Here is a 26,401-nt window from a genome sequence, read left to right on the forward strand (position 1 = left end):
AAGGTTTTGTCACATGCATTTGTAAGAGCTGTGAATCGTAGAGATGGGTACTATCTTCAAAGGATGCTGATTAAGCTAATTTCCTACCGAATTTACAGAAGCAACAGGAGGGGATAACACCGGTGCTCCTATGGGGTGAAAAAATGAAAACAATATAATTAATATGGCAGGAAACTGCCAGTGGTGTAAATGTGTGCATTTGTGTGGTACTCATGACTACTGGGTATAAATATTGTTGTATGCATTAACATAGACCTAATTTAAGAAAATGAAGATCAGGATGTGTAGTATACTATATGTTTCATGATATATCTGTATCTGGTTAGTGCTAGCATTAACTGAAAAATAGTTTTACCTTCTTCCTCCTGTAACTTAGTTATGCTGAATCCTTGACACACTTGCAGAGTCTAAGCAGTAACAGAATAGTCATAATCGTTGTATATTTTCCCTCTTCCGCAAAACAGTACTTCTTTTCAGGGCTTATATAAAATGGTGATACAAAATCTAAGAGGAAGAAACTATGAGTGGCTAAGCTGTCCCCAGTATATACAGAGGACTCTATATTCTAGGGTCAGACTGTCATTTGATCAACTGCCACACTTACTTTAAAACTGAACAAAAGAAAATAAACATAAAATAAGCAGAACAAATTATTGAGCTGCCATCAGATCAAATATTAAATAGAACAAATTGATTTACTGGTTAATTTATAGTGCCGTTCGTGATAGATGAAATAAGTAAAGATTCTTGGACAGTATCCATAAATCAACCGATATTAGGGCACAGTATATTTTGAGGAGTGGATTAATGGAGAGGTTTATTCATTGTGGCATTATTCTTGCAAGAACCACTTAAAAATGTAGCAATTATCTACAAAAATTATCAGTTCATTTTTGTGCAAGTTACTAAATGTCAAAAGGAGGTGGATACTGACCTTTGCATATTGTAACTGCCTGGGTCAGTCTTGTTTCCTGCAATCAGCGTGCAACGGAAGCTTGAGTCAGACCCAGATTGCATCTCTCTATAATGGTTAGTAAAAAGGGACCAAATACCATTTTGCTGACGTTTTCTGGAAAGGTTTGTGCTGTGCTTAAAAAACAAACTTGGCCTGCTTTTAGCCACTCTGGTTTCTTTTAGTTAGAAATATTTTAGCTAATTATGGTTTTGTCCTGTTCAGCACTGCAACACACTCGTGTAAAGTAATTGGGGTGGATGGGCAGGGGCAACTGGATTGCTCTTGGTATTGTTTTATAGGATCTCTGCATGCTACTGGCTTAGGTTCGAGCCTGTCGGTAATAATTGACAGTTATGACTGCAGCTTACTGCCTAATGTTTTATATAGATGCAGCTGGTGATTCATAGAATCATAGAAAATACTGCAGTAAGGGTTGCTGGAAGAGAACTATTCCATCCTCTTGTCTGTGGCAGAATCAACAAAGTAAACCATTCCTCATAGTTCTTACATGTTTAAAACTTGGAAAGAAAGTTGTACAATTATCTAATGAATTTACTTCAGAGCTCTTAGTGTTAAGAAAGTTTTTCCAAATATTTAAACTTAAATTGCCCTTACTTCTTGATAATTGCACGCACTTACTTGATATTTGTTCTTAAACTAAAATATCCCTAAAAAATAGGGATATTTGATTTATCAATGTAACATAATAGCCTAACTGGACATGTATCAAAAATCAACATAGCCAGTTTTGACTGGTCTCAACATATTTGAAGGATTAATGTGTTCTAATGGTTCTGGAAACAGAACAGCTTCCTCAGTAGTAGTGGTTCTATCTCAAGTCAGATGAGGCGAGAGGTACAGGGTGATATGGAAATGCTGCCATATGACGGTGACAAGCATTGTAGCTTTTGAGAAGAGCTGACTCTCTAGAATTATCAATCCAGGATTATTTTGCAGAATTTGTTACTGGATAACTCTTTCAATGCAGTTTGATTTAGTAACCTAATATAAACATTTTAGGCAGAAATGTTCAAGTATTTCTTATGTAGTGATATACGTTTTTTTATTTTCTTGGACACAGATATTACACGTAAAGCAGAAGCTGAGGGTCTGGCTTTCTGGAGTATGTTGTATGTACCATGTCTGTGTTTCACAAATTACTTGGGTACATGGGGTCAGTCTGAATGGAGCTGGGCATGCCCAGCTACTGCAGTACTGCTTGTGTGTTGATCTGCATATGAGCAGTGGCTAGGTGGGCATTTTTTGGAAGTCTAGAAGCCAAAATGGAATTATTGGTGTGCAAATTAAATACAAGAACAGATCTATTGTGCCAGACTGAAAATTATCCTCTAAAATGTTCTGCCTCCAATAGTAAGCATAAATGAGTGGCAAAAGGGATAAGCAGAATGAAGCAATTTTATATCATTTCATTAAAGTACACTACCAAAGTCCAGCACCAAGAAGCTCAAGTACTTCCTGTGCCAAAAGATGGTGTCTTGTATTAATATCCCTCAGTGGACAAGCTGAAACAACTGTCTGAAGTCCTTTATGGCAAAATAATTCACAGGTTTGGGAAAATCTAATATATGTAAGGCTTAATACCAAACAGAATACCTGTCACATAAGTGCTGAGGAGTAGCCTGCTCTTACATACAGTCCTGTGTCTCACAGGCAGTTTTCAGCAATGCTTGTGTTTGCAAGGTGCCACCTTGATTTTTTGTCACAAGTGAATTTTCATCCTTACTGCTTGGTGTACATAAGATGCCGTGTTAGAAACCTCACGCTGTACTGCATTCCAAGTGCAATGAGGAAACACTGTATTTCTGTCAGGACTCAGACAAGAAGTCCAGGGAAAATGTTACAAGAGTGAAGGGGAAGAAACACAATTGCTGCAGGTGACTTAAACTCAGTCACTGTCACTTTCTGACTGAAAATAGAATTTGCTTCACATTCTACATCTGTACACATAATCAATCAAGTTTTTTGTAAATTTAATGTGGAGAATGGTTAAGACACTAGAGACGTCAAGGGAACAAAGGGCCTACCATTGCTTCTAGATAACTGACTTCCTGCATCTGGAGGCCCAGGCATTAATTTACAACTTGATGGTGGCTTCCAGTATGAATATAGGCTGAACCTCACTGCAGGATTTGGTATTGAAGTATTTTAACTGGCCTGACACTGTACCTTCCCACTGCACCTCCCAATTACCATGCAAATGTAATCATTGTGGCTATCAGCAAGACTTTTCTTTCATACTGTATCATTCACCTCAGAACATTTAAGAAGCAATCAGTTAAATAAATTAATGTATTAAATCTTATCAGTCGCTGTCAGGCAAAGGATACAGTACACATTTAATAGGATAAGCAGAGCTATATCTCTTCTTCCTAAGCTGGAATCTTTTAGCTTAATCTATATTTAAGTGAGCATAAACTGTATGCTGTATCAGTAGCACTCAGTAAGTCAAACTGGCTGGCCATGAGGAAGAGAAAAAGGCTGACCTTTCTTTTACAACATTGCTGGTATCTCTATTCTGTTTCATCACTGAAATAAGATCCAGTCAAAGACCAGCATAGGTCATGTATTGGCTACCAATTAAGAAAAGCAATGAAGACTGTAAATAACTATAATATATTCTTTTCTTTTGTTTCTCTTTTCTTTAGTGAACCATGGAAAGTGAAAGAAGGTGGTAAATATGTTTTCCTTTGCAGTGTATCTTGTGCACAGTAGTTGTTATATTAGCCAAGCTATCCTCACAATGCATATTTAACTTGTGAACGTAATTTGCATGTTTATATTACGTATATGGATAGTTTCAGGGGAGCCAAGATTTATTAAAACACTGCAGTATCACTGGGTCTCTGTCATGTTCTACATCGAACCAGAAATGAGAGTTGCATTTGTGGCGTTAATGAGTGTGTACTGCAGACACCAGTTGTGCAAGCTCGCTGAGCGAACCATTTATAATTTTTGTTGTTTGGGGGCATCACTACATGTAAAAGAAGGAAAACATCATAGAAAATTACCATAATTGGACAAGAAATATACTGCACACACGAGTACAAAAGTAAACCAAAAACTTTATATTTTGAAAATATTAAATGAAGATTGTAGGGTTTTTCATGCTCCCATTTAGTGCAAATTTTAAAATATCTCACATGAATACTTAAGTTCTGATTTTTATTTACACCCAATACCATAATTTTTCAAATTGAGATTTGTTAGAAATATTGCCTGAAGGGTTCTAGCCTATTGACCCTAACATCTAAAAGGTTTTTATTGATTTTTCTGGAAGATTCTGCTCTTCCTGAACTAGTCTTTCTACAACTGAGTATAAATAAAACAGTTTTTTTTGAGTAGTTAATTGTATCTGAAGCTTACTGATATGGATACTAGAAGATCATGCTCAAAACATTTTGATTGACCTGAATGGATTATTTCAGTACAATTTGGAAAGAATGTTGAATTGTCTGTACAGTGTCCTGCTAAGGCAGTTCCTTTTCTGAATGCTGTCTCAACTTGTTAAAAAAAAAAAAAAAAAAAAAAAAAGGAAAGAAAAAAAAAAAAAGAAAGAGAGATAAAAGGAAAAGCCAAAGTGCTCATATGGTTTTGTGACGTACATTTGGGAAACATGGGGAAGTCAGACTTCTAGAGTATTTCTAATACAAACAAGTATACAGATTTGGACATCATGAAAATAACAGAGCAGAGAGATTCACTTTTCATCCCACTCAGATACACCTCACTGAGTAAGGCAAGTTCCTGTGTGTACAACATTGAATGTAATCTGTTTTTCCAGCTATTTATAGGTAGAAAAAAGTGCAGATTCAGGTGTAGACCAGTGTTTGGCCTTTTCCCAGGCTTCTGTGAAGACTTAGCAAATAAAAAAGTTAAAAGTTCATTAAGCAATTAATTAATTAGAAAATTAAGCATTTTCATAATAAAAAAAATAAATTAAACCAAGCCACAGAATAGTTTGGATGGTGAAATAGTACATCTGGAGCTTGAATGAATAGCTACAACAAAGGTAGGCACACTTTACATTTCAGTAGTAATAAAGAACCTGTAATATCTTGATTCTTCATTTACTATGTTATCAGAAGATAAATATAGAGTCTGAGCTTTGATGTAAATATAGACTCTCTTTCCACTGTGGTGCATTTTCTATATACTATCAGTGCCCTAAATATCTTGCACAGAACCATACAGTGGGTATTATCTGTGGCTTTTTTCAGATATTGTGATTCTCATAACCTCATAGTTGAACAGTGGTCTGATAGGACATGTATTTCTGATGTCACTACCACCATATGCATTTATTCAATTGCATGAGTTAATATTTTGCAGTAATGAATACATTTTATACTGGCATCACTAAAGGTCCTGGTGAGGAATTTCAGAAGTGTGAATTCCTCTCATTTGTACCGCAGTAACTTAAGAGATCAGTGTTCCCATAGCAGTTACTTGAGGCTTAGTAAAGGTTCCTTTATTTTGCCTTTCACTGGAGCATATTTTCTTTATGTTGTTGGGGTGGGCAAAGGAAAACTGCATTTTTTTGTCTGGAATTAATGAGTGAGAAGACATCAGTCAGGTATCTGATATCTACCATGTTTCATTAAAAAACCTCAAATTTTATTCCAAGAAATCTTCCATATATTTAAACTTGAAATCCAAATATTTGAGGAGGTAAGCATAATTATAAATCATAACCTGATAGACTCAAACCCAATTGATTTTTCATATTCTATTTGTTGCTTATAGTATGAAGGGAAACACCTTTTTTTTGCATGTGTTACTTGCAGTTGCACTGAAATTTTTCTAATCAATGAGCTTTTTCTGAAAAAATAACATCAGTCATCACACATTGACTAGCTGTAGCAGAAAATGTGTTTGTGTTATGCATTGTACTTTTATTTCTCCAATTTAATAGGAAATTAGCAGGATGAATTCTGTCCCAAAATCTTAACAGAGTAAATAATGATACTTGATACTTCAAAAGAGGAGCTGTCTTCATGCATTAGTTTCGAGATCACTCCTTGAAGCAGTTACAACTGATGTGTGAATAGGGAGAATCAGTTTCAGCAGGGGCATGAATTACAAAGTTATGCTCATATACTGGTATTCTTGTATTACTAAAGCTTACTAACAGTTAAGGAACTTTATAACCTGAAATGTCTTGGATGACATCTTATATAAAATGTAACTATTTTTCCATATCTGAAGTTTACTTTAAAAATATGAGTACATGTTCTTCCTAAATCCTTCATTCCTTCATAAAATGTGCTTGCTTTAAATTAGTTGCTTTTTACACTGTATAAACTAGATGGATTTGAGTATTTTCAAGAAGAATCTGAAGCATTTGGTTGTTATTAGTGTGGAGATATCTGACTCACACATGCAAAACATTAAAGAAACTTGCAAATGTTCAAGAAATTTTTGTTTTGTTTTGGGGCTACACAGCACCAAACCACATCCTGTAGTACAACAGATATTTTCCCTTTTCATTTTTATTGTATAGTATTATTTCAGGTTCATAGAACAAACAAAGACAATACTCTTATTCTCTGTTCCCCATGTTTTATTATTTTTATTTAAATACAACATACTATACATTGTTCCTCAGTGATTTTTATTTCCCCTTTTTTTTTCTTAAATCCCTCCCTCTGTTTTCCTGTTACTCAGGAGTCTGTTATGCTGAGGGTGATTTAAAACAGAGCTTATGGTTGAAGATCTGTGATATTTTAGATAGTGTCTGCAGTTTGCTCCCACTACAGTGGGTATTACAGTATACCAAACACACAGGAATCATTGATTCCTTCAAGTGTTTTATTTTTATTTTGGTTAATTTTCAGAAACCACAAATAGCTCCTGACGCACTTTGGAAAAGTGATATTTCCCCATATTGGTCTTTTAGCAGCATGGTGTTTTAAGTACTACGATAATATTTATGTACAATTCATCCCCTGACCACATCATATAGGTAATTCTGTCAAAAGAGAATTTCATTTGTACCCTAAATGTTCTTTAAGTGGTCATCCAATATTGCATTCACCCAGGCCCACACTGAATGTTCACTGCGGGTGGTCCATTATGTCTTGTCAGTTTTAATTATGATTACAAATTTAAAGAGAAACTTGCCTTTATCACGGCAGTTAAGTTTTTCTGTGACCTGCAATTACATTTAAAATCTGAAATCCTTATTTCTTTTCAAAAAAAATCTCATTTGTGAAGAGAAAGCTGGAGATAAAGTACCATCAAATACAATGTCAGCTATCAGCTAAAATGTTGTCTCTCAATGAATTCCTAGTTTTAAAATAGTTGACTTTATTTAAGGACAGAAAATACAATCTGCCCATTTTGTATTTTTTTTGCTTTTTTCTTTTTTTAAATGGCTAATATTTAAATAACAGATTAAGATTGATGTGCTGGTTAAACATTGACTTAAATAAGTTATAGAAGATTCCAACAACACCAGCCTTTATACAGGTTAAACATTCTCAAAAAGACACATTAAGCAAGGCTCTCCTTTGTACCAAAATACAGTTTCCAAACAATAAAAATAAAACCAACTTTTTCACAACAAGAAATATTGAAGATAAAACTGCAGCATCAATATAATCTCATAGTTATCACTTAAAGTATTTAGAACAAAATAATATTATACTACTTTTGTTTCTTACTAAAGACACTGCAAAGACTTATTTATTTACTTAGTGGAATACAATGTGAAGACAGTGGTACAAATTGTTTGATGTACTGTTTTCTACTTATCTGCTCTAACAAAATGAATCTCAATATGGTTACATTGATGAGCTATCCAGAGCTCTCTAAAATTACAGAGTAAAGCAAAACATAAAACAAACCTTATGTACCTTTAACTGAACAAAATTCATATTATGCTTAACTTTATTATACTGCAGTTGCTCAAGTTAAGCCATGGGACTAGTAACACGTCCTAAAAATGTGCTGGATATTATGTATTTTGAGCCACCAATTGCTATGATGGATATGAAAGGCATGCTAAAGCTGGATACCAGCACAGCTTTTTAGTTGGCTCTCATATATAATATATGTGTGAGTAATAATTTCTGATAAATGCATGAGCATGATTTTGGATCCCCGTCCCTCAGTCTTTACTTAGGTATCACTCCCACTATATGCCCATGATTCTGCAAGCTGGTAACAAGGACAAACGTGCTGAATGGGTGTATTAATTAAAGAAGGAGTGCAGGACTGTGTTGCCTTATTACCTACCTTTCAGAGGCCAAATTTTACACTTGGGAATTACACAGTTAAACATTTGCAATCTTAGTGACTTTAACAGGGCTGTCCACACCTAGGTTCCAGCCCAACGCTTCCTGCAGAATACTGCACTGATTGCAATGCGTTAGAACTTAGCTCCACATTGAAATCAGAATCAGATGAATATATACACAGATGCATTGACACCAAAGTACAGATGTATCCCCTTCTCTCAATTTCAGAAAAGCAGAAAGACCCTTTGAACAAAGTATTTCTTGAAGTTTGTTCTTGAGTGCTGGTAGAGTAAAAGAAATGCTCTGCCATAGAGACACCCAATACGATAAATCCAAGCGCTGCTCATTTGGTCTTTTTGCTTAAGTGCAAGACAGTTTAGGGAAAAAATGGATTATACACATTAAAATCTGCCTTTAAAGCCTTGTCTAATACCTATTCTCAGAGTACTTCTGAGGTTTTGACATTTTAACCTATCAACCTCCAAGTGAAGTACTGAGAAAATGGGAAAGTAACAAAGAAGCAAATGAGGAAACATTTCAAATCAAAAAGATATTTAACATCCTATTAAATAAATAACTTAGAGAGAAATAAAAAGAAATGAATTTAGAACATACAAGCAAACCATACTATTCGTTTTGTTAGAACAGTTTCACACTACTTTGCTTATATTCTTTAATCCTATTCATTTTTCCACAAGGCTTCTCCAGAAATTTCATTATTTGTGCATATGACCCAAGTGCTTCCAGTAAATGCTTGTGTATCTAATTGTTCATTGGATCATTAGGCTTGACTGAGCAATTAAGGTCTTTGATATGAGTTAGTATTCCATAAATAGCATTCCCCATGAAGATCATTCAACAGATTGTCTTATGTCCCATAAGTTCTGTTGAAGAGGTAAAAAAACAATTGTTCACACTGGCAATAACTTCCATCCCATTTGATCCAGCTTTTATCTTGACTATAAGATATGACACTGAACTAAAAAAAAGTATTTCACGTGCCAGGAATGAGTACAAAACCTTCAAAGGCTTCCCCTGCTCTCTTTTCAAACAAGCAGATGTCTGCACTATTTCTTTGCACTTACTCTTCAGGATTACCAAATATTCTTGAAATAAGAGCCTTTGGTTCAACTGCATCAATAAAATAGTTCCTTTATCTAGGACATTACTACCATTGGAAGAAAGTGAGCTGAAGTATTTTTCCTTCTTGTTTTCTGCCCTCTCTTTGTGGCTCCCCTTCCATTCAAGGCCACAAACATTTGCCTTCCATTGTGCTTCCAATTTAAGGACGCGTATGTGTTATAACCATTTTCTTCTATTCTTTCCTTCAATTTGCAATCACTGTTAAACTCCTTCTGTTAAAAGAAGAAAACAAATTCAGAATAAACATAATATTTCAGAGTTGCAGCATACTGCAGGTAAATAGTTTCTAAAATTCTAAAACCATTTTGGAAGATTTCAATGTTCTGTATGTGACACCTTTTTAGGATTCCACAGTGTATTTAAAAAAAAGTTTCAGTGTGCCCAGAGCATTTAAAGCAACATCAGTTAGACTGAAAAAATGAAACAAAAAAAAAGACATAGTCAATTATTCAGTACATAATTATAGCAGAGATATGATATAATTCACTCACAGATGAAATTAAACTTCTCTGTATTAGAATATGGCAACAATATTAAATCAAATTCCCAGTCATAAACTCAAAGTATGAGGTGGCAATCTCAGAATCATTCATCATATTCCAGTTCTAACAAATATAACCATTAAATATCCTGAATGAGATTATTGATACTGTATGTTAAACAAATACGCATGACATAGGCCTACTTCTTATTTGAAGTAAGATCCTTATCCTTTACACCACACTGGACATGAAAAAGGGCTTTTTTGGTTGGGTGTAAGTCACTGTTATGCTGCTGTTACAATGGAAGTGAGGCCTGTTTACTCTGCTGACCTCAAAAGGGGCTTAGTCAAAAAAGAATAATGTACCATCCTGTATCTTATTGACTAAAGAAAGCAACTCTGCATATAGTACTATGGTTTAAGATTTTCTGTTTTTAAAGGAGAACCAGTTACCAGTTGGGTAGAAAGAATAAAAAATAGAAGCATGTAGGAGGAAATGTTGTTTGTTTTTTTTTTTTTTTCTGTTAAAAGCACTCTTACAAAGATCTTCTTCTCTATAATGAAGCCAAGAATGCTTTGTTTTCATAAAAAAATAATCCCTACATATAAAAACCTCCACTTTTATCAAGTTACTTATATTCCATTTAGAAGGCCTTCAAAAGTGCAACATTTACAACATCCTTAAATTACAACCAAAAATTAGCATTTTGTTATTTCTGTATTTCAGAAAATGTCATTTCACACCTCAGGCAGAAGCCAGTCAGAATCTGAGAGTATGATATACTAACTACATGTGGCATTTTTAATGTGTCTATTAACAAGGTAAGAAATATGTCTGAATAATAAAACAATTTTCATGGCACAGATAAGAACTTCTGGCATGTTTTATCTTTAATTATGATCAATTCCCTCAGATATTCAGCTATTAAAGACACAGAAAGTATCCACATTAATAAAAAAGGACATACGAATATTAAGATATATTTTCTATTCCTATTAATTTAAATTGGAATTTTTAAAGTAGTTAATGTTCAGTACTTTGATACAGTAACAGTTTTTGGGTCTATAATTAATGTTTTACTTAGCTGCTAGGAGCACAGAACAAGTTTATGTTTTCCTAACAAAACTGTGCATAATTAAACTCAATTTGACTTCCAACATGCTCTTTGACATTGGGAACAGTAGTTATTTGAACCACTGGTGGGGAAGACACTATCAAGAGAAGAGTCTACAAATCCACGCTTGATATTTCTGGTATTCACAAAGCTACATATAGGTCATTTAATATTTATTTACTGCAATACATCACCTCAGGCATCAAGGTATTAAGAATGCAGCTGGACATCAGTCACAGATCCAAACTGCAATAAGTTCTCTGACCTACCAGCGGCTTATTTTGTTAAAGAAACCAAATAGTGAGTCTTCTTTTTCTCCCTCAAAGTCAGTCAAATTGAACAGTATTTGATAAACATCGAGTCTTACTTGTTTTCCCAGATGCAGAATGTTACTCAGATCCAAAGTTTTATCTCTATTCTTAGATAATAAAGAGAGAACAGATGATGTTGTGATGTGGTTAAGAAGTCTTATTGGCAGGGGTCTGAATGTTAGGCCAGGACTGCTTTGCTCATGTCAAACAAATGTCAGCATAACCCTGCACCAATGTCTATTGTGCACATGCTTAAGAGTGTTTTTAAATTTTTTATTGGTTCTGTTTTTCATATCCATCTGCAGGCTGCCACAATGTAGTAATATAGGTCTAACTGCAAGTCTTGGAGGATGAGAAAAATAATAACAGAAGCATTCTTGAAATCTCTGAAGCATTATGGAATAGGTTTTGATAAGTCATTATGCTGTGATTTTATGATGTGAATATTGAAAAATTATCTCAGCTGGAATTAAAAAAAAGGCTTTCCACATTCGTATCCTCCTGTCAACACTATTTCAAATACACTATGAATTACTGAACCTTATGGCAGCAGTTTCCACCTATGGTACATGAAAGATACTTTGACTTCTTTTGTGTGTATGTGGGGTTGGGATGGACTCTCACCACACAAGCCACAGCTAACAACTTGGGTAGGAAAACTTAACTCAGGCTTTGGGACAGGCCATCAAAAATGACTAAACACTGTAAACTGAGATGTGTGAATTGAAGATGGTGATTTATGCTGACACCTTCGTATGTGTACAGAAGCATACCCATGATCAATGAGTGTAGCTTAACTGACAGATAGTAACTTTGTCAGCAACTCAGTACATGCTTATACCTCTCAATGGTGCAGGACTGAGCATTGATTGTCCTGTATTTCTGATCACTGTGGTTCTAGAAGTTAAAAACCACATTTACAGGAGTTTCAGAAACATTTCTCTATTCTGGCCTTTCCTTAATGTGGTTCTCTGACACTGTCCAGGAGTTTAGAAAGTCAGAAGTCACCTTCTGAACCAGGAGTGACTAGCTACAGTGCAGATGAGGGAGGATAGTTTATACAGCTGTATGAACTAAACCCACCTATAAAAATGTTTCCTTAAAAAAGAGGGTCAAATGACTTCAAGCTCCTTGAGTCTTAGTTGAGACTGGCATTACTTCAGTATTTTCAGCAGAGGCTTAGCTACATTGCCTAAGGATAAACCCAGTGCCAGTATCCATCCGTGACCTGCTGTCTTTAGAGCATCTATGGGTGCTCTGAACACTGAGCAATGTGATCAGCTCATAATCTTTGCAGATGACTTGAATAAGTTTACATTTCTGCGGGCTCAAACTCACTGGAACTGGAAAAAGTTGCAAAATTTTAAACCAAATCAGATATAATACCAGAACATCTGGTGTTTGTGTAATCATGTGGATGTGTGAGGGTACACTTGAGTTTAGCAGTCAGATTTATAGACCATATTGCTTCCTATTAAAAATATTTGGATAGTTACTGGGTTTTGTAGGGTTGGGGTTTTTTGTTTGCTTCCCTCCCACCCCCCCACTCCCACCCCCCCCTCCCCCCAGAAAGTATCAGTAAGCCCAAACTTACATAAATGCAAATACAGTTTTCAAATGATACCCAAATTCTGCTCAGACACGAAGCTTATTCTGATAGAAAGTGCCCCTGCTTATGGCAGGGGGCCTGGAATTAGATGATCTTTAAGGTCCTTTCCAATCCAAACCATTCTATGATTCTATAATTCTATGATGTATCTGCTGATATATAAGTCCGTGCCTGTCTGTGTTGCCCACAATCCTGTTTATTAATTAATACACTCAATTTAAAGCTGGCTACTCTAGATATCTTCCCCTTCAAAGTCATAGTTTGATAATTTGGTGTGTCTGCTCCACCAGCTGAAGTTTCAAAGATTTCAGGTGCACTTTATCCCTCCAAGATTTGCTGCTAAATGTGAATGTACTGCAGAAAACCAAGGAAAACCAGCCCTAAAGATTACATTTTGTAGGATACTCTCCATTGGCCACTACTTAATAAGAAACCTGAGTGAAGCAGTAAGCATGATAAATCCCTGCAGCTGCTTTGGTATGATATGAGCTTACCAAACAACAGGGAGCTTGTGCAGACTGGGGCTGATGGTTTAGCAGAGAATGAAATTTTGATGAACAGCTCATTTCAGCTCTAATTAGTAGTATATACACAGACAAGTGGGGTTTTCAGTGGGTAAGAGATGGAACTGTGCTGTCTGCTTCAGTCCGTTTGCAAGGTAGAAAAATACTTACAGAGCCGTAGACTTTTCCTTTCTTGTTCATGGCTAAATAATAGTTGCTCTTAATGGACTTAACTGCCACAACTCCGATTTCTACAGATGTTATCTCCAATATGCCTAAAAAATAAAATTTGAGCTATTTAATCTCTTCATTAGAGGATCTTCTTGCTATAGAAATCACAGTAAACCTAAAAAATACTAAACTTATATTTGGAACCAACTGACCAACAAACTTCAGCAAAATTCTTCTCTAAACCATTGCAAGAATATATACAAACATTGTTTCAATTAACATGTTTCCATTGCTAACCCTGCATTTTAAACCCCATAAATACTGAAACAGCTCCATTCTTCTTAGCGTAGATTTTACTAAAATTTATCAGAAGAGACATCTGAACCACAGCATTAAATTAAATCTATAGCATATGTCAATAGAATGTGATATTTCTCCCAGTCTTCAAAACCAGTGGTAAACTATTTATTCCTTGTAGGACATTTAGATAAACTAAATCTCTTGGCTGCACTGAGCTGGTAAATTCTTTTTTGGCAAGTGTGTTGACATTTTGGGATACAGTAAGACTAACCCTAACGGCCGTGTTATCTTTGTCTTTCAGATATCAGAAACATTTTGTTCTGTTTGTAATAAATATGATTAATTTTTTTTCTTTAAAACAAACTCTTTCTGGGATAGTGGATGGCTCAAGGGGCCAGTAATGGGAGACAGAGTTTTTCACCCCTACGTTTTCTGCCCAAAAGCATAGTGATCTGGGAGTGGTAGAAGTTACTACAACTTAGGTAGTGACTTCAGAGATCCCTTTTCAACTACTAATAGAGTACCTAGATGGCTATGTTGTTTCAGCATTGAGTCTTAACAGAGGATAAATATGGCTCCAACCAAACAACTTCTAAATGTTTTATCCCGGTTGTACGCCTGGCTGTAACATTTCTCCTGATACTAAAGTAGTAGTCAGAACAATAGCCCGTCTAACCCAGTGGTCACTAAGGGCCCAATGAGGAAATTACAGGAGGGGCAGAAAAGGACATCCTAGGCTGAGCCAACAAATATAGTGAATAGATCAGCTGGAATAACGCTGATGACTTGTTACCTGTTTAAAAAATAAAAGAATTTGGAGTGATTTCCTCCTAAACATATTCTATACTTTTTGTCTGAGCAGAGTAGTACTGAAAAATCCATATGTTTTTTCATTTACTTAAAAATTCCTTATGGTAACTACACATCAAGTGAAGCCAACAGTGTCACTTGGGATTCAGTGCTTTTTCTGTAAATGCTGATATTGTGTCCCTGAAAAATGAACGCATTCTGTTCAGCCTGCAGAACCATGTGGACTTCAGTGTGCAGAGACATGAGGAGGAAGTTTTTTCACTGTATTTTTTTTTTTAAATGGCTGCTTTGTATGTGGTACAAAAGCCATTCTGTATGGCCATTGAACTGGTCTGTGCAGTTCAGGAGTGTGGCTGTCATTTATTCTGTGACTGGAAGTAGAGGCTTTGATGTTACCTGGGCAGCAACTGTGAATCAAGCATGAAAAAGTAATAGCTGTTTTTTATTCAGAAGTAAACATTATGTAGTTTATGGATGTGAAGAAGAGGGAGAACATCAAACTAGGCAGTTTAACATGAATGACCTCCTTCTATTGTCAAGAAAGGAGAGGTGGCCTTTCCTGGATGCATTTTTCAATATATTTAAAATTCTGTATTTATATATGAAGTACTTGATATGAAGATATATAAATTCCAATGCAAGAACCAGAGGCTCTGGGTTTACTTAGCAAGAAACATTAGCTTGGCCACAGTCACCAGGTCTATAGTACTTGCATATGAGAAAGACTTCAGTGAGAACGTCAAGAGAAACAACAGTAGGTCTAGGATGTAGTAAGCCCTTCAGAAAATGGACCATATTAAACCAGACATAATATTTAAAAAAATTTCCTTGTCCAAACCTATGAAAAGATGCAAGTGGAGGATTATTTTGTTTAAATACTCATATGAAAATGCAAATATAAATGTTGATAGACAAAAATGATGATGTAGTATTAAAAAAAAATCAACTGATAAAGCCTTCTGCTGTAAGATTTTTATGGTAAGAGTCTTAATTGCAGCATGAAAAATCATTATTGCTAAGGATGCAGTTGCACATATAAACTAAAAACTTCACCTACACTGTCAAAGATCTGAATTGCCCCTGAGCTTCTTAGAGCCGTTTGAAAACAGTTCTGCATGAATTGCCCCTCAGGCCTGAAACCCAGACTTGAACAAACAGAGTGAATGCACAGTTCTGTACAGCACTGCAAGTCTGCTACCTGTGAGGGAGTAAAAACAGCAGTTCCCAAATCAGCTCACTCTGCCATCAGTAGTATCCAACTCCGTAGCAGCAAAGGTCCCTCTAATAGCTGGAGCTGTCTAACTACTGCAAAGCAGAAAAGTTATGGCTATTTATTTAAATGAAAACTCTAAGCACAATTTCCATTATTTAATTATATGTAACGTTAGCTTGAGAATTAACACAAGGTGCTTAGGTGTAAACAAGAGGATACAACTTAGGGGAACTGTCATCTAGGAAGACCCAGAAAGAGTCAGTTAAGGCCAACGATCTACTTCTAGGGCTAACTTGTCTACTGTTGCAATGCAGACATATATCACTTTCCGTATGTGAAATTAAGAGAATTATACTCTCTAATCTCAATAGAAGTTGTGAGGGCTCCCTAATTAAGTCTTGATGGTCATCTTATATATACCACTGTCATGCCATTGATACAAGCAGATCAATGAGTCCAATCCAGCCAAGGCCTATTATACTTGGATTACTCTTGCACAGCTGCTCATTTTCACAGCAAAGAAAAGCCAGTTTCTTTCTTGCTTTTCTGTGAAAGCATTAATACAGAGCAGTGGACTTTAATACTCCTTTCCCATGGGACATCTCTTCAAGTATTTGTGCTCAAAACCAAACAGAATTAAGCGGAGAACCTTAGGCTATGTGGATGACGAGCTACTAAAAGGTAAGAATGTGGTGCAAACACTGCTACAATGCCCATTTCCTTTTACAGAGTGATGTGTATTTTGTATTTTCCATGCCAAAAAGTGATGAGAAGAATTTAGTTAATTCTTTCTACAGAAATTAATTGCTGTAATCCAAATGTGGCACCACTAAAACTAGGCTGGGTCCCTTTCTAACAGCAGCAGGAACAAAAAAACCACCACCACCACTAAAAGAAAAAAGATACTGGCATAACATGTGCCATCATTACTTTTTATGTTGAAATGGATTAAACTGAATTACATTTTGTCACATTTTCCTTGTAACAAAACACTGTATTAGACCATTTCAGCTATGGTTCAACATTTCAAAACCATGACTATTACACTTGCAGCTGAAAGAGAACAGTGCTTAAATAAGAAACTTGTTCTGAATTAACCCGTTTTAAGTGTCTTGCACTTGAATGATGGAGATACACTGCTCTTCAGTTCAGTACTTAAGTTAAAGCCATGGAAGTATATGAATGTATACTAATTAATGAAAATATAGTATTTTTTTCTGGTAAAATTTGTTTGCAATCATACTCCATTATATCCCAAATACATACTTACTCCATTATATCCCCAGTGGGAGAGCTGAAAGGAGGTCATGAGGAGAAATGTTACTACATTTACATTATATCCACAGTAACTGGCTTGATTATACTTAGTTACACTATTTAACTGGAGCCAAATGTAGCTGAATTCTTGAGAACTATTATCAGGTTGATCTCATCACCAACGATCCTGGATTTATTCTTACTGAGTGTGCTTTGTGTATTTGGAAGTTGAAAAATTATAGTCTTCAGTGACAATTTTGCATATTCTAACTTTTGCAGTATTTTGGGAGGAGAAGGGGAAATTTTAATGGACGTTTTTCCTTACAAATTAATTTAATACATGATCTATTACCCCTTGGGTAACAGGGACCTGATTTGGTATTTATCTACCCTGCTACTCCCTGTATACCCTTTATCTACCCTGCTACTCCCTGTATACCCCAGAGACTTCACTGGAGTTACATGCTAGTTAAAGCACAGAACTAGCTTTTGTCTAGATTGCAAATTATTTAGTATTATTTACAGATTTTCTCAGGAGAAGATTGTTACAGGAGTTTTATAGAAATCTACTGAAGGCAATAGGAATCTTTTCATAGGTCTCAGTGATGTAGACACAAATTTCAAATGTCAGCATGAAAGCACCAACTCATCTGAGTTGGACCTACAAGCAGAAGTCATAAGGATTTTTCAGAACTTTGAAATAGACTGGATGTAAATCAAATGCCTTGGATGTAAGGGTGAAAATATGTATTTGATTATTAAGTCATTATTAAATTAAGAAGAAACATATAAAAATATAACTGACATTTACATTATGAAGGTTAAAACTGTAGCGTTTTTCTCACCTAATGAAATTGACTTCTTTGAGGGCACAAAAATTTTTGCATTTTCCTCAAGGTTTATGTAGTAGAGTCACAGGCTCTGATTGGACTTATATACTACTGCAATAAAAAAATATAATTTCCATGGGCTCTCAAGATCAATTTGACACAATTTCATATTCTTCAAGAGCTGCAGGATTGGAGGTATGAGCCTATGTGTAGTCACAGCCTATACGGCTGAAAGGATGCCACATCACTGTGGATACTCCACTGGACTTAATTAGGAAAGATATTCTTGATGGATGGTTGTTCTCAGACACCTTCAAAACCTGAGATTCTATAACCCCCTGGTAGCCTATTCTACCATTTACGTTAGAAAATGTTTTTATTGTCCAATTTAAATGGCCTTGTAATTTGAGCCCATTAATTCTTGTTTAAACTGTAAACTAACATGAAAGAGATGGTTTTTAATTTGCAGTAACCTTTTACATATTCAGAAATTATTATTAAACCTACATATCTACCTACCAGCTTTCACTGTCTAAACAAGCCCAGCTTTAAAATGCTTTCCTTAAAGCTTTCAGGTTTTCTAGACCTTTGAACATGCCCGTTGCTTGTGCCCACAGCATGGCCATAGTACTTTAATGAAGCCTTACCAGTGTTGATACCTGAAGGAACATTTCATATTTCCTGCAAAGGATATATGCATACTCATACATTTATGCATAATTCCTCATTTTTTACAGTAATATGCTAACAGTGATTCTTGTTTGATTTGTCATCCACCACACTCGGATACACAGAAGGAATGTAAGCAACTATTTCTCATTCTATAGTTGTGAATTTGATTACTCCTAATTAAATGTTGTACTTTGCATGTGTCTCAGTTGTGGCCTTTTTGTTTGATAATTTCTCCAATTTGTCAGTGTTTTGAGTTCTTATTCAGTCCTCCAAAATACTTTCAACTATTCCAAGTTTCATATTGCCTGCAACTTCTATAATCCTAGTTTCAATTCCTTCATTCAAGTTCTTAATTACTTTTTACTAGGAGATATGTTGAAGAGACTCTTGTGTAAATTGATGCCTCTGTTCAGATTGGCAGTGAACAACTGCTCATTCCGGAGTACGGCTTTCCACACTGTAAGGCTTTCACTTAGATTTTGCTTGCTGATCTTGGTTAAAAGAATATCATTAGGGACATTAAGTTTCAAAAATCTTTCCCAAATTTATGGTATCTGCTGCTTCTTTCCTATGCATGAAGATTTTTATCTCACCACAGATGAAATTTAGGTTGGTTTGGTATTGTTTTTATTTCATTAATTCTTTAATTAATTGGGTTTGGCTGTTAATTTACTAGGTGCTTATAAACATTTATTTAAAAATTACTTTTGCTGTATTTTTTCTTAGGATATGCTGACTTGTCTCTAGGTCTTTTTCCCTCCTTTTTTAAAGACAGGTATTACATTTACTACATCCTCAGTTATCTGGGGAGTTGTTTTTTTCCTTGATTTCAGAATTATTCTCTAGAGGCTTGGCCAACCTACTGAGTACAGCAAGTAAATTTTATCAAGTAAAAAACAGATAAATCATCCAACTCATTTTCATTTTGTTCTTTTTCTATTCCAACTGATGAAGACCGAAACAAACAAGGCATTTCAACTTACTTCCTTGTATGTATCTTTTATCTGATTTTATACTATTGCTTGGGCTCAGCCATTTCCAAGCATTAAACTTTTCACTCCAAGAGAATGTGTAAAGTAAATAACTTCCATGTTATAATGTGACTTGTAATTAGGTTTGATAATAAGCACTACAAATCATTAATATTATTGGGGGGAAAATTCTTGTTAGTAGTTACTCATTTCTGGCTTTGTGCTTTTTAGGAACTTGGAAAGGAAACTAAAATAATTAAAAGAAAAAAATATGCTGTGGCCTCCATTATGGTTTTAAAGCAGATAGCACACTATTATTTTACAGCCATAACTCTGTAAACTTCAACAATTATAACTAATCCCCTTTGACCACATCCACTGTAAAAGCATAGCTTTCAATACCCAAACCATTTCCAACTCATTATAATTAGAAACATTTCAAATATCGACTTGAAACGTGCCCTGTAGCTATGCATGTGCTCCCTTTACAGGTCCCGAAGGCTAGAAACATATTCCCAATAGAAACCAAATATATTTAACTTAAATAAACTATTTTTATAGATTATAAAAGTCATCATTATATAAATGACAAGGCAACAGAAAGCTGACTGGCTGTCTTGCTCTGCACAGGGTGGCTATAAAAAACAAAAGTGAAAAGTGGCACTTTCATAATTCTGTATGGTAATTCCAAATGTCCCGTGTTTTTATAAAAATGCTGGTAATATGAAGCAAAACATTTACAAAACATCCTAGAATGTGAGTGATTTGTTAGGAAAGCAATTTGTTAGGAAAGACAGCTTGACAGAGTACCAAATGTATTATCAAGGCAGTACTGCAATGGATCCAAATATAACCTGCAATGAGGATCACTTGATTCTGGAACCAAATTCAACTACTTTGCAGTGTGAGACAGTGGCCATTTTTCTGTAGCTGATCCTGTTTGTGTAATAAATTCTTAAAATGCACTTTAAATGTCTGTAACCCTAGTTGCAGTCCTCTTAATGTAGAGGAACAGGACCACCTTGTATCTTCCTCCCCCTTTCAAAGATTATCCCATATATGTGGCGATCCACAGACAGCCCCCCCCTTGCTTGCATTTTCTTCTGTCTACAGAAATACCACAGATGAAGAGTGAGTTCATCTGGATGGAATGTGAAGATGACTGATGGCTGCCAAAACTTCCCAGTTTCCCAAATGGTGACAAGAAGCTGCTGGGCCTGTGACAGCAGCTGCTGCTCTTGGTGGGTAACTGGACAGGACGAAACTTGGTAACATTCCTCTTTTCAGAACTTTGGTTTGTGCACCCTGCAGGGAGCTTCTCTGAAGGGGTACCTTTGACTAACGTTGGCTTGAGTCAGATAAAGTTGGTGATAAGGCATAATGTTAAAGATTTCATAGTTCAAAAGTTTGCTTTTAGAAGGTGGTTTAAAAAAGGGTGGTTTAAAGAAATGAGAAGACTGGTTGGATGTGGTCATGAAAGAGTGAAGTACTAAGCAATATGAGGCCACTGACCCTGTTTCTACTCTGTTGCACCATTTACATCTGCACAAACTAAGCTGAAAACATTCCCAAATGAGAAGTTATACAGTTATTCCTATCTCTTATTTGTCTTGCATAAGAATTATTGACAACAGAAAGAGGAAGATGGTGGAGTAGAAGATAAAATAAACCTAGGAAACTGAAGATGGGCTAAGCAAGATGTGCCTTTAGAAGCTTTATAATGAAGCAAAGTAGTTCCATTAAAATGTAATCTTACAGGCTTTGCAGTTGCCTTTGGAAGGCATTTTAAGATAGAAATCTCACAACCCATGATACCACAGTTATGGGCAGAAACCTCAAATAATGACCAAGGTGAACCATAACCTCAGCTGTCACTCAGAACTAAAACTTTATTTGAAGTTAAAATCCATTTTGTGCTTGTTATTATTATTTTCTGAGACCTCTACCCTTCCTGCTCTAAATCAGAAGTGAAAGTACTGAAAGACCACAGAACAAGCTGCTAATGTGTCATATTTAAACTATAGCCAAAATGTGAATGTCCCACGAGCTTTCCAGTCCAAATTCCCTCATCTGATGCATTTGGATAAGATGTACCTTATACATGTATCCAAACTTCTTGAAGACTGTGGGAACAGTATCTCTAAGCCCTCCTGCATTAGCACAATATTAGCGTAAGGTGTGAAGTCTCTATGGTGCATAAAGACCATGTAAAAGATTAGTTATTCAATAATTTTCTCAGAACCACAAGGGGATTTAAGGAAACTAAACCACTTCTCTTCCCTTTTCTACTGCTTTTATGTCTTTAATTCCAGAGCAGAGCGAGGACCACTCAACCAGTGATTCTCTGTAGACCAAGTAAATGGGAGGGTGGCATAGCATGGCAAGAAAGGACCTCTTTAGTGATGCAGTAGTGAGAGCTGTTGGTTAGCAAAGGAGATGTTTAAGTTTACTTACAAGAATGGCAGGAATCAATTTAGCTAGTATATGTCCTGACATGTAACAGAAACAAATAATTCATAAGCACAGTTAGCCTATGTTTTCCCCTCTTGTCAGTGAAAAGAGGCGACTCCAAAAAACAATTCCAAACACCAGCACTCCTGTTAAATGTCCACAGTTAGACAGGTTAAACTTCAGTAAAGGAAATGCAGGAAGTGACTTCGAGGACACATCTATGCTGCCAGTTAATATGAGTTCAGAGCTGTCCTCAAGGGCACCTGGTCCATCACTTTCATCACCAGCATGCAAGTATGCCACCAGATTTAGCCAAAGTCCTTGCAGGAGGGAAGATATCACATTTGCTTCCTTCACATGGATTTAATTCACGTTGTGGAGGTGGAATGGCTACAGACAGAGCCAGCTGTACTGAGCTCTATTAATCAAAACCCAGATTTTTTGAGCTCCATGCTTGGGCCAAGATGGGAAGATGTATAGACAGCAACATGAATGTTGATGGAAAATATGAGGGTCTGAACACCTCTGCATGCTTGACCCCAACATTGCAAGATTTGATAACTTGTAAACCGGACAGAGACAGTGTCAGAATTCATTATCAGATCTGTTTCTGGGATGAAGAGAAAAAAAGAAAAGCACTACTCCCCGTCCCTACCTCAGTATATATGGTTAGATGTATGGTTGTAGTTATCTGATTTGCTAGATCTCTTGACAAAGGCGGCAGCTTAAGGAGTCTCCTTAAATTCCATTCCCCCAGGTATTTTTTTCTGCCTCTGTGCTGAAGTTCACCAACCCTTCAAATATAACTGTTTGTGGAGCAGCCCTATAAACAAAATCATTGGAAGGATCTGGCTTAAAAATAACTCTCAATAGAAAATAAATCAACCTATACCCCTAAGGATTAAACAATCCAAGTTTTTTAAGTCATTGTGAGTAGTATATGTTTTCTAGACCTCCTATTGCTCTCCTTCTGGTCTCTTTCCAATTGGCTAATTTTTTTTTGAAGTGAGATGCCCAAGACTGGACTGACGTTCTAACTAAGGCCTGATGGGTACTGAATTGAGCAAAAAGATTACTTCACATGTTTATAAGGAATCTTGGATCACAATCCAAATCCTAATTGAAACTTGGCAGTCCATACATGTTTCCATTTAGCAGACAGGACCAGGCACTCAGGATTTCTGTCAAATCTTAAATTTCTAGGTCTCCACAGAAATACACAGGAGAATAGAAAGCTTATAACAGACTAGTACAACTCAGTAAATTTTCTAAGAGTTGTGTGGAGCTGCCTATTTCAATCTGGGTGGAATGCCAAGTTATCTTCCACACTCATGATCATTATGTTTTCCTCCTGCATTTTACCATTTGTATAAATTTCAATATGAATAATTGCAAATTGTAAGAAACTGAATGGAGTTAAAGCTGTTCACTTATTGCCCATCCTAACACACAAGGAAGGGACAATGCAAAAGAAACAGTCAAAGTGCATGGTGACTGCCAGGAGAAGTAGCTGTCCATCACCTGCAATATCAGGAAAGGCAGGTCTTCATTGCTCAGGCAGTCAGCTGCCGTTCAGTCAGGAGCTTCTAGCAGATACAGTAAATATATTTACAAATAGGGCACAAATTATAATTAAATCAAGCCAGTCCTACTCAAGTGCTGACAGCTATGAGCAGACAGAAGTGAGCCTGGGTGCTAAGGCAGTGTATAAACAGATGAAAAAAGGTATCCCTATGAAATGTATGGAAGTTGTGAGACTTACAAAACTCAGTGTGCTGCAGATGGCCTCTGCTACTTGTCTGTCAACAATCTTTATCCAAATGACAGGTTTGTTGCCTCCTACTGAGACTGATACATACTGTAGCTGTTCATGTGAAGGCTGCTCAGCTGCACATCAAAATGAGACAATTTATTTCAACAGTTATGTTTAATTTTGGGCCTCATTTGTTCTTATTATGGATCTCAACCTGACTCCCCATTGTGTAAGACAACAAGACTGGAAAAATATAGTTTCTCATTTGCTAGTTTCAAGTACTTATCTTCTTGTGGAAGGTGGGAGACAGAAGGAAACTCACTGTGTAACTGTACCACAAAGATTAGCAATGTGCATTGCACTGTCTGTGGCAAGTAGGATCTTTTCCTAAACCTGTACGGGCATAATGACCTAGTAATGGGGTAGAACAGAAAAATCACAAAGTTCTACAGGCTTTTTTTTAAGAGACCATGACCAGATACAGATAACAGCATCCCACTACTGCTGTGTTTCTCTGAAAAAAAAAAAAAAAGTTTTAGTGTTTTCCCTGCAAATCAGAAAGTTGCCAAACACACTAATTCACCACATCAATTAGCTGTTGGTTCTAATGGTTTATGTCTGTCTGCCTAACACAGGAAAAAGGAATCCGTGGTATTTTAAAATATGTGATCCATATGTTTATAATGCAAGACTACCACTGGACAGCTATAATATTCACTGTTTCACATAATTATCCTTGGTGGCAGTTACTCATCAACACTTTCAGCAGTTTTATGCTACAATGCAACAAATATTCCCAGTATTGCTTGGTCACAATAATAATTCTTTTAAAGGAAACTTTATCATGACTGTGGGAACAGAATGAACATCTGAGAAGTGTAGATTAGGGCAGCTGTATAGTATGGGTGATCAGCATTAAGAAATGACTACAAAAAATATTACAGTATATTTTAAAATAGCTAACTGTTGGTTTTCCCTCGTAGCTTTTTTCTGTCCACAAATTATTTTCTTAACTGACCTGGATGTGTTCAAATGAAAGACAGGTCTCTGACCTTAATACTCTTACCAACATAGTCTGGGTCAATGTTGCATATGATTTAAGATGACCAGTCACAGATTGTGGGTAGCTCATAACCCCCTGGGTACTTTGCAAACAAACTACTGTCCAAACTTTTTCAGCCAAAATATTTATTGAAAGGCACAATTACTATAACTATTGTTATTGGACAGTCTTGGAGTAAATAAAAAGAAATTAATTACCAGTTGTTACTACATGAAAAGAAGTTAAGGTTAATAGTTTAGCAGCTGAAAAGAACTGTGACCTCTGATCACCAGTTCATTGCTTTGTTCATTCATTTTTTGTTTTCTCTGACATAAATATTTATGTGTACTTAATTCATCCTAAATTACAGCTAATCCAAACTAAACAAAAAGACAACATTCAATAACTGTATTATTCTTGTTATAATGCTACTTGATCAGCTTCTCATTTTTTAATGCTAGATTTGTACTTCATCTTACATATTCTGTACATTTCTTTCATCATCAAAGGTATGTTGAAACACTAAAGCAAGTATCAAGATCTATATTCTTGCACACAGATGTAAACTATTGCCTGCTATAGTGCAAGCACCTGATATATGTCTTTCACAGTGTTTTCATCTTTAATACTTGACTGTCTCCTAACCTGGCTGGAGCTGGTATTTTCAGTCTTCTAGTACAAACAGTTTTTTTAAAACTTTGATGAGCAGCGATAAGTGCTGTCTTCTTAAACATTCATTCAACACCTCATGAAAAAGCAAGATGACAAAATCGTCAATCTTGCACAGAAACTTAAAAGGCTGATCTGCAGAGCACAATCACTTCACACCCTTCTGCTTTCATTATCTTCAAGTCTCTTTCTATATTGTTTCTCATCTTCCCTGCTGACATTCTCACATAACAGTTAACAAGCATGTTTTGCACACAGGATTATGTGATCTAATTGCACGTGCTTCTGCCTCATGTCTTGTCCTTTTATACAAACTCTGATTCCCTAGCCTGGGCTGCTGAAATATTTTTGGTTTTTCCTTTCCTTGAACTATGTAAGTCTCTTGCACAAACACTCAAAAACCTATGCCTGGGACAGTTAATGAATGGTACGATTCAGAAGGTTTGATACATTCTTTCCAGCTTTTCTACTCAACTTTCTCTATTTAAATTGATTTTTCTGCTTGCTGGAGTCCAACAGCACAAAATCCCGTGCAGCCAACAAACCCCAATCAACCACTCAACTGACACTGCATTTTCTGCTGTGATTCCAGCAGAATCCTTGCCAGGGGACATGTAGAGGGCAGGCGAAGAACCTCCTATCTTCTCTATGTACTTTTATGTCAGGCTCAGAGATACCTTTGCTTACAGTACTGTCCAACATTGCAAAGAGCACCTGGCCCCTAGGCCATTTGGTGAAAACTGGCTGACAATCATATTTGCACCTTCTAGGGTGGTCTAGTGCATCCCTGAGAGTGCTTGGTTCAATTCTCCTCAACTATTACCTCTAGAGACTTTACCCATAGCCCTCAGACATGTCTGTGGTTTTTCTGTTCTGTGTCTGACAT

General features: G+C 36.1%; 1 protein-coding gene across 1 annotated transcript in view; it reads right to left on the reverse strand.

Moving 5' to 3' along the window:
- Positions 1 to 7,313: 7,313 nt before the first annotated feature.
- Positions 7,314 to 26,401, reverse strand: part of FGF10 (fibroblast growth factor 10) — a 67,057-nt gene continuing 47,969 nt past the window's right edge. The window contains exons 2-3 of the mRNA XM_005443929.3: positions 13,548 to 13,651; positions 7,314 to 9,569 (exon numbers count right to left, since the gene is read on the reverse strand). Coding sequence (XP_005443986.1) covers positions 9,372 to 9,569; positions 13,548 to 13,651 — 302 coding nt within the window. The 3' untranslated portion in view covers positions 7,314 to 9,371. The remainder of the gene's footprint in view (positions 9,570 to 13,547; positions 13,652 to 26,401) is intronic.

This window comes from Falco cherrug, chromosome Z, assembly GCF_023634085.1.
Source record: "Falco cherrug isolate bFalChe1 chromosome Z, bFalChe1.pri, whole genome shotgun sequence".
Taxonomy (NCBI): Eukaryota; Metazoa; Chordata; class Aves; order Falconiformes; family Falconidae; genus Falco; species Falco cherrug.